Source organism: Tasmannia lanceolata, unplaced genomic scaffold (genome assembly GCF_043159265.1).
Source record: "Tasmannia lanceolata isolate RefF3 unplaced genomic scaffold, GAP_Taslan_0.1 ptg000023l, whole genome shotgun sequence".
Classification (NCBI taxonomy): Eukaryota; Viridiplantae; Streptophyta; class Magnoliopsida; order Canellales; family Winteraceae; genus Tasmannia; species Tasmannia lanceolata.
The window spans coordinates 7,039,416-7,054,371 of NW_027518700.1; the positions used below are offsets into that span (position 1 = coordinate 7,039,416).

At 36.5% G+C, this 14,956-nt stretch overlaps 1 protein-coding gene across 7 annotated transcripts; it reads right to left on the minus strand.

The window, feature by feature from the left end:
• Nucleotides 1-1,535: 1,535 nt before the first annotated feature.
• LOC143855704 (two-component response regulator ORR24-like) lies at nucleotides 1,536-14,320 on the minus strand. 7 transcript variants are annotated; one of them, XR_013238068.1, is made up of 8 exons: nucleotides 13,774-14,320; nucleotides 12,561-12,713; nucleotides 8,080-8,481; nucleotides 7,584-7,693; nucleotides 6,233-7,474; nucleotides 3,522-3,591; nucleotides 2,575-2,659; nucleotides 1,536-1,920 (listed from the first exon to the last, which is right to left on the minus strand). XR_013238068.1 is itself a non-coding variant. In XM_077365780.1 (7 exons), exons 1-6 carry the CDS (start codon nucleotides 13,877-13,879, stop codon nucleotides 2,588-2,590), a joined length of 2,085 nt encoding a protein of 694 aa, XP_077221895.1. In that variant the 5' UTR covers nucleotides 13,880-14,320; the 3' UTR covers nucleotides 1,536-1,920; nucleotides 2,575-2,587. The 7 variants fall into 7 exon arrangements, 4 of the variants coding, with proteins under 4 accessions (XP_077221895.1, XP_077221894.1, XP_077221893.1 ...); XR_013238067.1 differs by lacking the exon at nucleotides 1,536-1,920 and adding an exon at nucleotides 2,035-2,242; XM_077365780.1 differs by lacking the exon at nucleotides 3,522-3,591.
• Between the last annotated feature and the right edge of the window lie 636 nt (nucleotides 14,321-14,956).

Genomic DNA, 14,956 nt, shown 5'->3' on the forward strand with positions numbered 1-14,956 from the left:
TTGTGGGGATATCTAAGAAGCTGCTTTTAGATCAAGGTGTTGGCCTACTTTTATATTTGGTCTGAGGCCAAATCATGGCCATGGAGCTTACTGTTGGCCTACCCAATCAAAGGCTTAGATCATCTCACATCTGGGTTCAGAGTGAATGGGCTGAATGAAAATAAAATATCTGTTGAGCAAATGGCCTACCCATTGCTGCATTCCTCACCCTTTAATTGGGTTTTCCACTTATTTCTAGTATATTTTTTCAAAGATTTTTGTTTTTACAGATTTTTTTTTCCAAGGATTTTCTTCCATCATATGATGTATTTACATTTTTTGCTTGAATTATTTCCATTTGGATGGACCCCATGCTTATTTAAAACCTTATAAATATAAAGTTCCATATGACTGTTAAATATCTTGTAAATGTAAATAGGGTGGCAAATCTTCAAAACAATTGGGAATTATCAAAAATAAAAATATTATAACTTAATGATAAGAGTGTGAATGAATTAAATGAATGAGACAAAATCTGCTGAAAGTTGAGCCAGTGTGGCTGTTCTCCCATGCAAAAGTCATCCGGGAAACCCCTTTCCACGAAATTCCCTAGCAAATCCCAAGTACTTTAGGCAACCATGAAGTATTTTTTCCCATGGAATATTAGTTTATCAAGTGCTGAGAGGAACTATGGAGGGTGGGAAGAGATCAAATGACTTAGGAGAAGGTGAGAAATGACTAACAAGCAAGGTAAAAATGAATTGTATTCTGATTAGAATTTTCTTCTCCTTTGTTTTCAGTCTTTCCTCATCCTGTCCCCATTCATGTCCTCTCCAGTCTCTCCTCTCACCTTCTCTAGACCTCTCTCACCACTTGATAAAGTAAAATTCCATAGAAAAAAAAAAATTCATTGCAGCCAAAGATGTTTGATAACAATGGAAAAAAATCACTTAGTCCCATCTCATGCTCTCCTCACTCGCCCCCTTCCCCCACCAGCCCTACATGTCCTTTCTCTCACACGAGGTGAATTCTTTTTCGCGGTTGCCAAACATTGTGGATTGATTGCAATAGTTACTCATAGCTCCCATCATATCAACAAATCTGATTATGTACATGTGACATGCAGGGGACTCCTCCTATGTGAACCTTCTTTTTTATTTTTATTTTATTTAGATGTGTTTAAGTCACATAAGAATAGAACCATAGTTTAAATCACATAAAATAAAAACAAAGGTGTTTAAAAATCTAAGGTCTCTGCACATGACAACCCAAGTTCCAATTTATTTTATAATTTCATTTGGATTAGATAGTATAGACATAATTGAATAGCTAAAGAAAACTTTACATTTTTAAAGTTTAAAATAAAATTGGGGGCCACACAAGTTTTCCCATTGAATAGATAGAACCATAGTTTATAGAATATAAATTATTATATGGCCTATTGTAGTTCAATAGTTATCAAGACTTGAAAATACTATTCCAAAATTATCACTTACAATCAATGGGGCATAGTATAAATTGTGATTAAAAAAGCATCATGTACACATAAGCACACAACCAAGAACAAAATGATCAATTAATTCAATCAAATCCACTGAAGGAAATGTAAGCTTATAATATACTGGATTCTCACAGTAAATCACTTCAAAAATGGGGCTGGCAATTTTCAGTGTTGAAGAATGTTATCATCCCACCTTCTGGGCATCCGGTAAGAACAAGAATAAATTCTAACTGAAAAAAGGAAAATCAGTTCTGAAAATTCCCACATCATTGATACTAATGAAATGCTTGTCTTCTTACTGATATGGATTATGAAAATGCAATGAAAAAATGATGCCAAACGCCCAGTCTAGATCATTTCTATCACTTGTATCTATCCAGCTAACCAAAAACCCTCCCTTTTCAGTCCAGATTATCAGAAACATCTTCCATCAAACCTTCCTAAAAAAAAAGAAATTCCTGATATCAATGGCCAACTTGGCATTGATAACAACATATCTATGACTAAACAAACACTTCTTATTTAGCAAATAAGAAAAATCAGATCATCAGCCAGATCATAATTATTCTATTTTTATTGCAGAAGTCCAACTCTCAATACATTCACAACCCCAAATTACAATTATGAGAGAGATTTAAAAAAGTGTAAAACGAAACAAAGAAAAATCCATCAATCTGAAAGCCAGAGACTGAAATAAGATTATTGAATGCAGAATAACCCCTTTGTTATTTTCCTGAAAAGAATGAACATATGTGTTTGCACCTGGGAAAAATCATGAAGTCATGTGAAGACAGGGATGGTATGTGTGTGTGCAGATCATAAAATAATAGCTACTTGCAGTCATTATTTAAGATAAAATACCAGATATCATCAAATGGCAATAAAAATGGGAGCCAACAACCTTTTCAAGGTTGTTGATTTGTACTACATTTCTCCGGTGGGAGAAAGATTTAGAGAGAATCATGCAAACAAGCAAGCAACAGGAATGGGAGGAAAGGATTTAACATACAGGATACAAATAGATAAACAGAGAGAACACATGATGGGTACAAACTCTTCGAGGCAGAGTTCACGCCAGCAGCAACACAACTTACTTGTACAAATTCCTTACATACATGTTCCAAGCGGATAAGCATCACACCCAATGTCCCCATCCAACAGTGCAACTTCGTCTCGCTCCTGTATAACAAGAATCATGTTATTAGATAACTCAAAAAATGATATAGTAAAGTGCATATGGTTATATTGAATAACTATATGTTAATCGAATTAGCAGCACATGTTATTAAGAGACTTCCGGGTCTCTTTGGATGCCCCTGAAAGTTATTTGGATTGATTCTTAGAGGTGTTTGTATATAATTTTATATGCAAATAATGGTCATAGATAGTTTTATATGTATATAGTTAATGACTTCTAAAGTAGCCTTAATGTCCCATTTGTGCATAAGATTTATTTAAAATCATCTTATTTGCAAATAAAGACCAATTTTGGTGGTATTCTAAGAGGCCCTTCAACTAACACGAGCATACATTAACTTAGATATTAAGTTTTGAGTTATAAGGATTGGAACATTCTCCCAGTGTGCAGGTTTAGAAGGAGTTGCATAGATAAATTATGGTGTTGAAAAAAAAAAAAAAAAAAACCAGCATTCTGTGTGGACTATTTGCTACATTTAAATATTGAAGTATGTTGTTTTGGGCCCAAGCAGTGGACATTGTTCATTGGTTCAGTAAAATTCGCATAAAGCTTGCCATGAATGCTCCTATTTGTTGTGCATTTCATGGATTTCTTCTTGTCAACGCCTTCCCTATCAGAAATATTATGTACTCTCCATAAGTTTCTGAGTGCATGCCATTTTGATGTTCAAGAGACGGGATCATCCTCAATTTGCATGCATGGAAATAAAATTTATCGGTTAATTAAGTATTTACTGAAGGCGACAATACCATAATAGTACACCATAGCCATTATTCAACATTCACAAACACCATCATAAAAAGCTGTCTAGTAATTATATAGATATTTATGATATGCAGGCACCTTATTAACATTGTCTGCCATAATATTATTTCACCCCTCAATCAGGTAAGAACTGATAAAATGCTTACACCTGAAAACAAAAGGTATGGCTATTACAGACTGCAGAATGAAGTCAAAACAAGACTAGATATAGCCAATCGAATTACATCAATGGTTGTTTTGAATACTGATGAGTTAAATTGGAACTATTAACAAATCTTAAATTGGCAGGTCTACATCCAAAAACCAATAATTGGTATAGAAAGCAAGGGAGAGCTTCCAGGAGTATAATTGGAAATATTAACAAATCTTAAATTGGCTGGTCTTATCAAAGGTCAGATGTACCAGAATGTCATCGTTGACGTCTCCACGTTTATCGGTTGATGTACAGTTGGAGCTCTTATATTTTATATTCCCGGTGGCATCATTTTACATAAAATATTGGAGAATATTAAGTATTAGAAAATAAGTCTATCACCTCCGCCCCTTTTCGTGTCTGGAAAACACTTTCCCTTCTGATTACGTATACACGGATATTTCCTTTTACTTGTTTCTAACAAATACATTTTACCTGTGTTTTGAGTGATCTAGGTCAAAAGATAGATGGATTTAACCAGAGTTTTCTTGACTATAATAGTTATGAAATTTTCAATGATCTAAAATTCTTTACAAGTAAGGAAGTAGAAGAACCCAACTAGAACCAGGATTAGAGCCAAGTAGATTCCTTTTACCTTCTTCATGAATTTTTTCTAAAGGATTCATTTAGCCGACCCCAACTAGTTTGGGACAAAGGCTTTGTTGAGTTGAATTGAGTAAAATTCTTTACAAGAAGTAGAAAGATACAGTTAATTCGCCTCAATGCTTGTGCTTGTGACAATGGTGAAGGCTTGGCTCGGAAAGAAGATCATCTGTACTCAATCAAGCCTAGATATACTATAATGAAGACCAAAACCGAAACTATTTCTAACAGTTCAAACTTCAAACCCGTCATAAGGCCGATATAACACCCTCTCTATGTTGTGCCTACCTATAGTATTGTAAATCTTATGTACTTTGAAGAACATTTTCTAAAAAGATACACTCTTATATCTTATTTCAGTAGATTTTTCTATTAAGTATTAGAAATCAAGGTTTAAAATTTCGATTTCGGTAACCGTTTCGGACCCCACCAAAAACCAAAATTTCGGATTTCGCCGAAATTTGGTAATTTGGTTCCAAATTCCGGACCCAAATTTTGAAATTTCGGCCGAAATTTTGTAACACTTTTTTTTTTTAATAAATAATGTCATTAAACCGAAATTTCGGACAGAAATCCGAAATTTGGTAAAGGGCGAAAAATGGAATTTCGGAAAATTCCGGTTTCGGTCCCCACCGTTATCCGAAATTTCGGATTTCGGTCGAAATTTTAAACCATGTTAGAAATAAGAGATTATAAATCACCAACCAAGGAACAAGGTCAGTTCATGGCCTGAGCATAGGATATAAGAGATAAATTTATGGAACATTAATTATGAGAGTTCCAACTCTATATCTAAATTCTAAAAACTTATAAATTTATTAAAGCTCGAACTGAATATCTCAATTCTAAACACACCCACACATGCAAAGTACGACACGATGATGAGTGATGCCATTTGAAGAGAGAAAAGAGCTCATCGAATTTAGGAGTCAATCCACTGCTGAAACATACAAGAACGATGCATGAAGACTTAGAACTACAACGGTTGATAATTGTTTCTGAAGAGTTGAAAAGCTTGGTCATTAGATGCATTTGATCTTTTGGTAGATTTTAAACAAAAAAAATCTTTTGGTAGATTTTAAACAAAACCCACCACTGAGTAAATTTGGGACCATTTGTCCAAGTTTCTAAGGCTTTGGCAATTTAGGTTACATTCTTTAACCATTTTCGGTGGTGCCTCGAAGCCTTTTTCGTTGCGGAGACCTAAAAAACCAAGAACAGTGTTCTTCAACACCGACCCCATTCCACCGGATTCTTTTATGTTTGGCTCTCGAGCCGAAATTTGCGCTGAGTTGCGACAAATTCTGGGAGCAAAGTGGAGTCGCTCCACCAGATTCTCTTCTGCTCACTCTAGAAAAAAGGTAATGAGAAGTGTTGAAGAATAATGGAAAGAAATTTTATGGAAATCATAGAAAGAAATTTCACTGTTTTTTGGAAAATTTCAACCCTACTAAACACATGATTTTATTCCATAGAGAAAATAATTTCGATAAAATTTCTTTCCCTGCATCCAGACAGCCCCTAAAAGATATATACTTTAACGAGAAAAAAAACATATGATGAGTGGGAAGACATGCAAGTGTAAGGGGCAGCAGCCCTTGATATTTGATCCAACAGCAGCCTCTTCAAAAGTGGGCTGCTGTTGGATCATATATCTCGGGCGGCTGCCCCTGACAGAGCATGCACACCCACTCATCATATAAAATCTCTACTTTAACATATATAGAACATACAAGTCATGTAAAATAAGGTGTTATGATGATAAAAAAAATGTATTTACTATATACTTAACATCAAATTCATAAAAATGTGTTGACAACTCGGAAACACATGTAATTGATGCCTAGTTAAGTCCAAAACCAAGGTAATTTGGCTAAGCTCCAAGTCGACTAGGGAAATTTCTTGATATTGTTATAGAGAAAGAAAGAAAGAAATATCGAAGGACATATCCTCAAATAGAAACAAGCAAAACAAACGAAAAGAGAGACTCTACCCGTTTGATGATGGCACTCATTAGATCGTCAAAGGAACTAGCATTAGTAGGATTGAACCCTCCCTGCAACTTAGCATGCTCGAAAAGGTACCCTTCCTTCAACTTCATCAAATTGTCGGTAGCTGCCTTCTCAGGTTCATAATGCTGCATCTGGAATGGAGCACCACGGTTGGATTGGCATATGAAAGTCATATCCATATTTCTATTAGAGACTGCATTGTTTTGTCCCAAATTCTGGCCCATGGAGCCCATAATAGCATGATTAGGTAATGTAGGGTTTAAAGGAGAATTGAAGATGGGATTTGGGTTTTGGGTAAAGCCTTGTTTATGGTGCTCCAACTTTTGCTTTGGTACATAGTTCATATTCTGCCTAACACCAATGCCTATGCTTCCAAAGTTGGAAAAGTTTGAGTTCTCATTCAAATCTCCTGATCCAAGCCCCATGTTAACACCAACTGAGCTAGCTTGGCACTGTGGATCTCTTCCTGCTGATGTGTTAACTCCGCTGGGAGAAACACCAAGTGGATTCATCTCACTAAGTGTTGACATGGACCAAATATTGTCTCTCAAGTTATCTAGAGGCAATTCATCGTGACTAAAAGGGGCACCATTAGGCAAATGATTGGCAGAATTTCCAGTTAACGGAACAGCACTTTGCCAGGTATCAGTATGTCGACCATGATCTGACAATTGTGAAGAAACCCCAACACTAATATCAAAAGATTGATTGCCTAATCCCCCACTAGCCATTCTAGAATCATGGAAACCACCAATCTGTGTCAGTTGTTGCTGCGCAATTGTAAAGGCCTTTGAGTCATCATGGGGAGAAGATAATTCCGTAATGCAAGAATTGGAGTTGCTATGTCGGAATTGATCAAGTTTCAATGAATGTGGCATTCCCTGAATTAAATTCCCATGTTGGTTGACCCGCTGCAACTTCCCAAGATCATTGATAGAATTGCCCGGGTTTTGGACATGACTAAGTTGGATCAGTCCCGACGAAGAAAGCCCACGCAAGCCCAAGCTGGCGGGGCTGTTTAGCCTACTAAGCACCCCACTTGTTTGGAAAGACGTAAAAGTGGGTTTTGGTAGGTGACCTGATCCAGCCATGCCATGAAAATCTCCGAGCCCATCGAATGAACCCATAGGCAAATAGGGGAGATCTTTAGCTCCTAAAGCGGCAGCAATATTAGCTTGTTGACTTGCCACACTACTTATCCTTTTCAGGTAGAGCCTATATTTCTGCAACCAACACTGTGATAGTAAGCAACAATTGCAGAAAATAACCACCTTATGAGGCAATGAATGAAAAAGAAATACAAGTCCAAGTGTAAAAATTTCAGAGGTTCACATTATGAAAGTAAGAACTGAGAGTGGATCCTGCCTGAAGATGGCTTGCGACGTTTTCTCTGGTAAGCCTTTCAACATTCATAAGATCAAGAATCCTTTTAGGAACAGCCTCTGCATCAAAAAACCCAAAAATATAAGAAAAAGGAAATGGATTTTCAGAAATTAATAGCTTCACAAAACATCAACATACGCAACTGCAAGCAAGGTTTTAAATGCCGGTTTCGGTGTCACTTTCGGCCACTTCGTTTCGGCCGAAATCACATAAAATTTTAGAAAATAATTTCGGTATTTTAAGAGATTTCGGTGGAAATTTCGGCAATTTCGGTGGAAATCTTGGAAATTTCGGCAATTTCGGATTCAGGTACTTTTGGTGTTGGCCCTGGGAAAAATCCAAAATTTTGGCCTGAAATTTCGGATTTCGGCCAAAATTTCAATCCATGACTGCAAGCCAAATAAATGAGTAACCAAGCCTTATAGATGGTAGGAGAAGAAATTACTGTCAATGCCTAATTGATTAACAGCAGCAACAAATTTGCGATGCAGATCCACCGACCAAACAACCCTGGGCTTTTTCTGGGCTGAGGGGTCTTCATTTCCGTCAAATTCATCATCATCCTCTTCATTTTGATCCTTTCTTTTCTTGCTAAGTTTTCCATTAAGATCAGCTGGTCCTGTTGTAATGGCACTTTGCCCAGCTTCATCCATTCCATGGTGCAGATTCTCACCATCATCACCATGCCCAGAATTATTGTGATATTTGGGTTCGACCTTCCTCCTCCTGATTACATGTTGCCAGATGTTCTTGAGCTCCTCAAAGCGAACGGGCTTTAGCAAATAGTCACAAGCACCATGAGTTATCCCCTTCATCACGGCTTTGGTGTCGCTATTTCCAGATAACACTGCATTGCATAGATAATTTTGTAACAAGTTAAACATCCAACTGAGTAATTGTGTTCTCTAGAGACCAATCGAATCCTTAAATTTTGATGGGCACATTTACTAATGAGCCAAATTGATATAGGGATATTGTGGCAATTTATCAGTCAGCAAATCAATTATCTAAAATGGAAAAAAAGAAAAGAAAAAGTGGAAGCTTAGATTTTCAAGGTGAAGACAATGATGAAACCTCAAGGTTAAAGCTACATTGGCATAATGTCGGACACACCAAAGTACAAAATGTTTGCTTACCACATCTTTTGCTTCTTTTCCATTCTGTCCATGATGTGATCCATTAGCCATCGTTCCAGCATAGATTTTCTTTAAAAATATTTCGCTGATTTTGATTATTCTTGTTATGTTTATGCTGATTTGGGAATGCATATTGCAGATTTTATTGAATTAGAACTCAATTTTTTGCTCCAAATTTTCTAGAAAATCACATGCGGACCGAGGTTTGCACCAAAGTGACGCCGGATGAGCGTGCGATTGATAACAGCGATGACGATCCGATAAAAAAATAATAAAAGATAATTGTGGTGCTCAAAAGCTAACCCACGTTGGAGGGAAACTCCAAGAAAGAAGTGTAAAATAACACCTTTCTCCAAAAGAAAAGAACACTTTTCATTCAATGTTTAATTATCAAAACCAATCTCCATTACAATTCGTACCTTCCTTCTTATAGTCCTTGCACAAGAAGTAATAAATCAAAAAGAAATAGGCAACAAGACCTTGACTAAAGTAATTGCTAATGTAGAATAAGCCTTGACTAAAGTGATACCTAATATAGAGCCCTATGTAAAGAAGTAGTAGCTATTATAGAATATCTAAAAACCAGTGTTCTAAAAAGTGCTGGGAGGAGCTGGGCGGCTGACTGACCTCCCAGTGCCCAGGCGGCGCCTAGGCGTTTTGAGGCGTTTTTCATTTTTTTTTTAGATATTAATATATTTTCATAATATCTTGCATTTTTTTATATAAAATACAAATACTTGAATACATAACAATCCAAACCATTTTATGCATAAGCACTAAACATTAAATAATAACAAAAAGTCAAAAACGCCCAGGCGATGAGACCGCTTTTTTAAACGCCCAGGGCCTGGGCGGGGCGTTTTTTCTGCGCCCAGCGCCTAAGCGGCGCCTAGGCAGCCTGGGCGGCGGCCTTTTAGACAGAGCTAAAAACAAGAAATAAATAACAATAAAGGAAACATTTTAAAGAAAGGACATGTGGATTTCTTAGAATGGAGCTATTCTTGTGAAAAGATTCCTAGACATAAAATCTTAGATATTCTTAGACATTTGAGGTTGCCAAAAAATGCTAGGATTCGAAATTTGCTAAATCTGCTTAGAATTTTAAAATTGAAACCTTGGCAAGAATCGACGAGGACCGTTGATCTGCCAAGATGCTCCTGCATCAGACTCCCCTTCATGGAAAGAACTCGATCACGAGTTCATGTCGGTATTGTTGACGATTTGGGGATCAAAGATCTGGGAGGCTACAACGGGAGTACTCCTCGCGCCTACCTCAAACTGAAGTCCTTTCCAGCGAATCAAATACTTCCATCTTGCTATTAATCTAGCACTTTTAGGTGGGCGATGAAACTTGATTCGACTTGAAAACTTCACATGATAGATCCGTTCGTTTACGTAGCCCTTTGACTCTTGGAAGCGTTCCCTCAAGGCCTCGAACTTACACTTAAGGCCTTGCAAAGCTCGCTTCATTCCGAGGCGCAACTCCCGTTCTTCATTTAATTGGCGTGTCAAATTTTCTACTTGACATTCCAATTTACTATTGGTGATCTTTAGATATTCCATTGGTAGATTTTGATGCTCACAAGAACGATGCCGAGTAATTCGATTCCTCCAGGCTTGTTGAATGACATATGTAGCCTATTTGATTCTCAAGTAATTGTCACAGACAATTTTCCGACGAATCCAACTTTGAATAATAGTGACGGAAGTAACATGACTTTGGTATTCCTTCTTAACCCGGTACATTCGCCATGTCTTTTGAATTGTAAGGCATGCGGCTTTCCTTCTAGCAAAGTTCTTGGCCTTTTGGGCTTTTTGCTTGTACAGTTTTCTAGCCTGAAAATCTATGGCATGTTGTTAAGTTACCGGTGCAAACATTTTCAAGAAACGACCACGCACCTCCTCCCAATTATCGAATGGTGGTTTTCTCAATTTGCGCCGCCCTTGTTTCATGAGTATCTACAAAGATTTTGCGCGATTGGCTATAGTCTCCTTGGCATACCAAATCAAATCTTTCTGGCTCAGTCCGTATGGCTGGCAATATGCCTCGATAGTCTCGATCCAAGCAGTGCACTCGCACTCACCATCTCCATAGAAGATAGGAATTTCACCCAGTTGCAATTGCTCCATAGATTAGAGAACCATCGCCTTCCCGGATCCGCAGTAGATAGAACTCCCGCAGAGCCTAGCTCTGATACCAATTGATGCCGGATGGGCGTGCGATTGATAACAGCGATGACGATCCGATAAAAAAATAATAAAAGATAATTGTGGTGCTCAAAAGCTAATCCACGTTGGAGGGAAACTCGAAGAAAGAGTGTAAAATAACACCTTTCTCCAAAAGAAAAGAACACTTTTCATTCAATGTTTAATTATCAAAACCAATCTCCATTACATTTCGTACCTTCCTTCTTATAGTCCTTGCACAAGAAGTAATAAATAAAAAGAAATAGGCAACAAGACCTTGACTAAAGTAATTGCTAATGTAGAATAAGCCTTGACTAAAGTGATACCTACTATAGAGCCCTATGTAAAGAAGTAGTAGCTATTATAGAATATCTAAAAACAAGAAATAAATAGCAATAAAAGAAACATTCTAAAGAAAGGACGTGTGGATTTCTTTGAATGGAGCTATTCTTGTGAAAAGATTCCTAGACATAAAATCTTAGATATTCTTGGACATTTGAGGTTGCCAAAAATGCTAGGATTAGAAATTTGCTAAATCTGCTTACAAACTTTTTTTAAATTGAAACCTTGGCAAGAATCGACGAGGACCGTTGATCTGCCAAGATGCTCCTGCATCAAGAAGCCTAGGGTTTTCGATTAATTCATAATAGTAATTTATTAAGCAATAAAGAAAGATACAAAGGAGTAACAAGCATACAACAGAAGATAGTCGAAATACGAGGAGGACACAGGTAAAACCAGTGTTTCAAAACACAGATGCAGGTCAAAACACGGCCAAAGCAAATCCTAGTTGACGCGGCCGAGTATTCGGTTGACGCCGCCGAGTACTTGGTTGACCGGTCGAGTACTTGAGAGAGTCAAATGAAATTTAATTGACTTTGTAGGGCAAAATACGGACTTGGAAAAGAACGCGGCCAAGGTTAAAAGGAGTCAACTCGGGCAAGTCAACAATGGCATGGGGGAGTTTTGAAACTATGGGTAAAACTGCTATGTCAAAGGAATACCATATGCCCCAATTAACGGTGTCAGACAACAAAAACCCCTCCTTAGCTTAAGAGTCAGCCTCTTGATATTTTCTCTTTCAATTATAGAACTTCAAAAAAACACAAGAACCACCAAGGAAAAATTGAACCGAGAAAAACCTCCTTTATAGTAGATGAAGTGCAAGCCTGTAACTGCTAAAATGGGTATTGGAGATTTCCAGGTGTGGGAGCTTGTGGATCGTGAAATGTATGTACCCGTGATAAGTAGTGAAATGTCAACATCCACTCATAGTTTTGAAAGAACACTACAAATGAATCAAATTGACTCAAATCTACAGTCAGAAAGATTTTTCCTACGTAAATAAATTACCCAAAACAATGAAAAGAATGAGAAAGATCTGATTTTTAATCCCAAAGGTTGTCTGAAAGAAGTGGAAATGAGGAAATCTTATAATTGAAATCTGTTCTGTGAGCATATCAGAGAACCAAATGTGCATTTTCTCTTTCAATTACAGGAATTTAAAAACATGGGAATCATTAAATCGTGAAAAACAAAAATAACAAACAAAAAACTCCTTCGAAAACAGATGAAAAACTCTCACAAGTAGTCCATGACTTACTTATGACGGGTAGGTCCATTTCGAGACCCACAAGTTCCAGAAGCTTAAAACCATCCATGTCTGGCATGTGGACATCACTAATAACCAGGTCGAATTTGTCTTTGTTTTCCCTCAACAGCTCCAACGCCCTGATTGCCTGATTTGTTGTTGTAACTGCAAAACCACATCAGCCCATGTCAAATAAGGTCAAAATACATCTTATATACTCAACTAGAATTAAAACAAATCGAAAGCTATACAGAAAAACCCATCTGCAACTTTTGTTTTAGGCCCTGTTTGGACTTTGGGTTGCTAGAAAAGCATTTTTGGTGAAAACTTTTTTCTCCAGAAATTTTTTCTTTTTGCAATTTAGAGGGAAATAATATGATTTCTCTTATGGTTAATATAAAGGATATCATCATAAATTGAAGGTTCCTCTAAATAAAAACTGAATAGAGTTGGTTCAAGTTATCTTGGTTCAAGTTATCTGTGTTCTTGTGTAAAACAAATTACGAATTTTAAGAACTATTTCTCCATTCCAAACTTTTGCAGAAAATTTTTGTAATCCAAACAGGGCTTTAGAAGGAACAAAAGGAAAAAGAAAGAAAGAAAAAGGTTTGAGCCTATGGATCTATGTAACAAAGGATGTGAAATAACCCACAAAAAACTGAGATAAAAACCACTCAAGAACTTGCAAAAAAAAATATTAAGATATATAAACAGGAATTAGGAATCCCCAAGCAATTAAAAACCCATCTACAAAACAAACACTGAGATAGTGGGTGCTAAACAAAAGCATTTGTTGTCACATATACATGATAAAAACATTAGAACCTCAACCCCATCAACCCAATCCTCCAAAAATATATAAAATAAATGAAAAACTTTTGTTTTTAGAAGGGAAAAAAAGGAAAGAAAGAAAAGGGTTTGAGTCTATGGCTCTATGTACAAAGGATGTGAAAAACCCACAAAAAACTGAGATAAAAACCAGTGAAGAACTCAAAAGAAATTAAAGATATATAAACAGGAATTAGAAATTAGGAAAATAAAAACAGGAATTAGGAATCCATAAGCCATCAAAAACCCATCTACAAAACAAACACTAAGACAGTGGGTGCTAAAGAAAAACATTTGTTGTTACAGATACATGATAAATACATTAGAAACTCAACCCCATCAAACAATCCTTCAAAAATATATGAAAAAAAAATGAAAAATTGGAAAGACAACAAACCATGATAATCGCATTTGCGTAGCAGACTCTCCAACAATTTCAGACATGTAGGATTATCATCCACAGCAAGAACTCTCATACCAACAGGAAACCGATCTACAGTCATTTTGCACTAAAAAGGAAATGAAAAAAAAAAACCCACCACAATACAAAAAAAACACTCAAAACCCTCTTCTCCCTCGACAACAATCTCTATCCTTAAAACCCATAAACAGTACCCACAAAAATAACAAACCCACAAGAGATAAAATGAAAGAGATAGACAGACGAAGAATCAGCACAAAATCTGAAGGTAATTAATGGAGAAAGGGGAGACCCCCATAAATTAAAAGAGAGCAAAATTTTCCTTTTATTACTAATCTTCAACTTCACTATTCCAATGAAATATTGGAAAATCTGGAATCTAGGGAGCTACAAAAGAGCTAAAAAGAGAAGACCCTTTGGTTTTTAGCAGGTTTTAATTAATAAAAGGCAGGTTATAATTAGTAGATTATCATCAGATTATCCTATTTTTAAATGCCATAAACAAAACGGTAATGGCTTTAATGTATTCTTTTTAGTATAGTTTTAGACTTTATGAGGCTTCAGCCTCGAATGCACAATATTCAAAGCTATTTGAAGGGAAAATTGATATTGCCACCCCGCTTCTCTTACCTCACATGGGTGTGTCACATTATTGGATGGAAGGTCAAATTTCAAAACATAATAATAGTAAACAATATAATAATAATATTTCCACCTTCTTTCTTAGCATTATTCCTAGCTTTCTTTGTCATTTTCAGGGAAAGATGAAGAAAAGGAGGTGAAAATGCAGCCATTTATAGACAAATCTAAAAAGAAATGGGTGGAAATAAAAAATTGTTCTCTTGAGCAATTAACCAGTATGGTAGCCCTCTTGAATTGGTGATATGTCAATTGTCCCCACAGCTCCAATGATCTCCATAATTGATCTGAACCGTTCATCGTGCGGACTTACATTAGATTGAGCCCAGTTTGATAAATCCCCCCAATCAGATGTAAAAAAAATGCCAACAAATAACATCGTTTTTTTTTATAGAAAAAGGAGTGTTTTATTGGCGTGACGTTTAATACTCTGTTTCAAACTTTTAGGGGCCGTTTGGATAGGTGGATTTTAGAATTCAGGTTTTAGTTTGAAAACATTGTAAAAGAGAGTTCATGATCA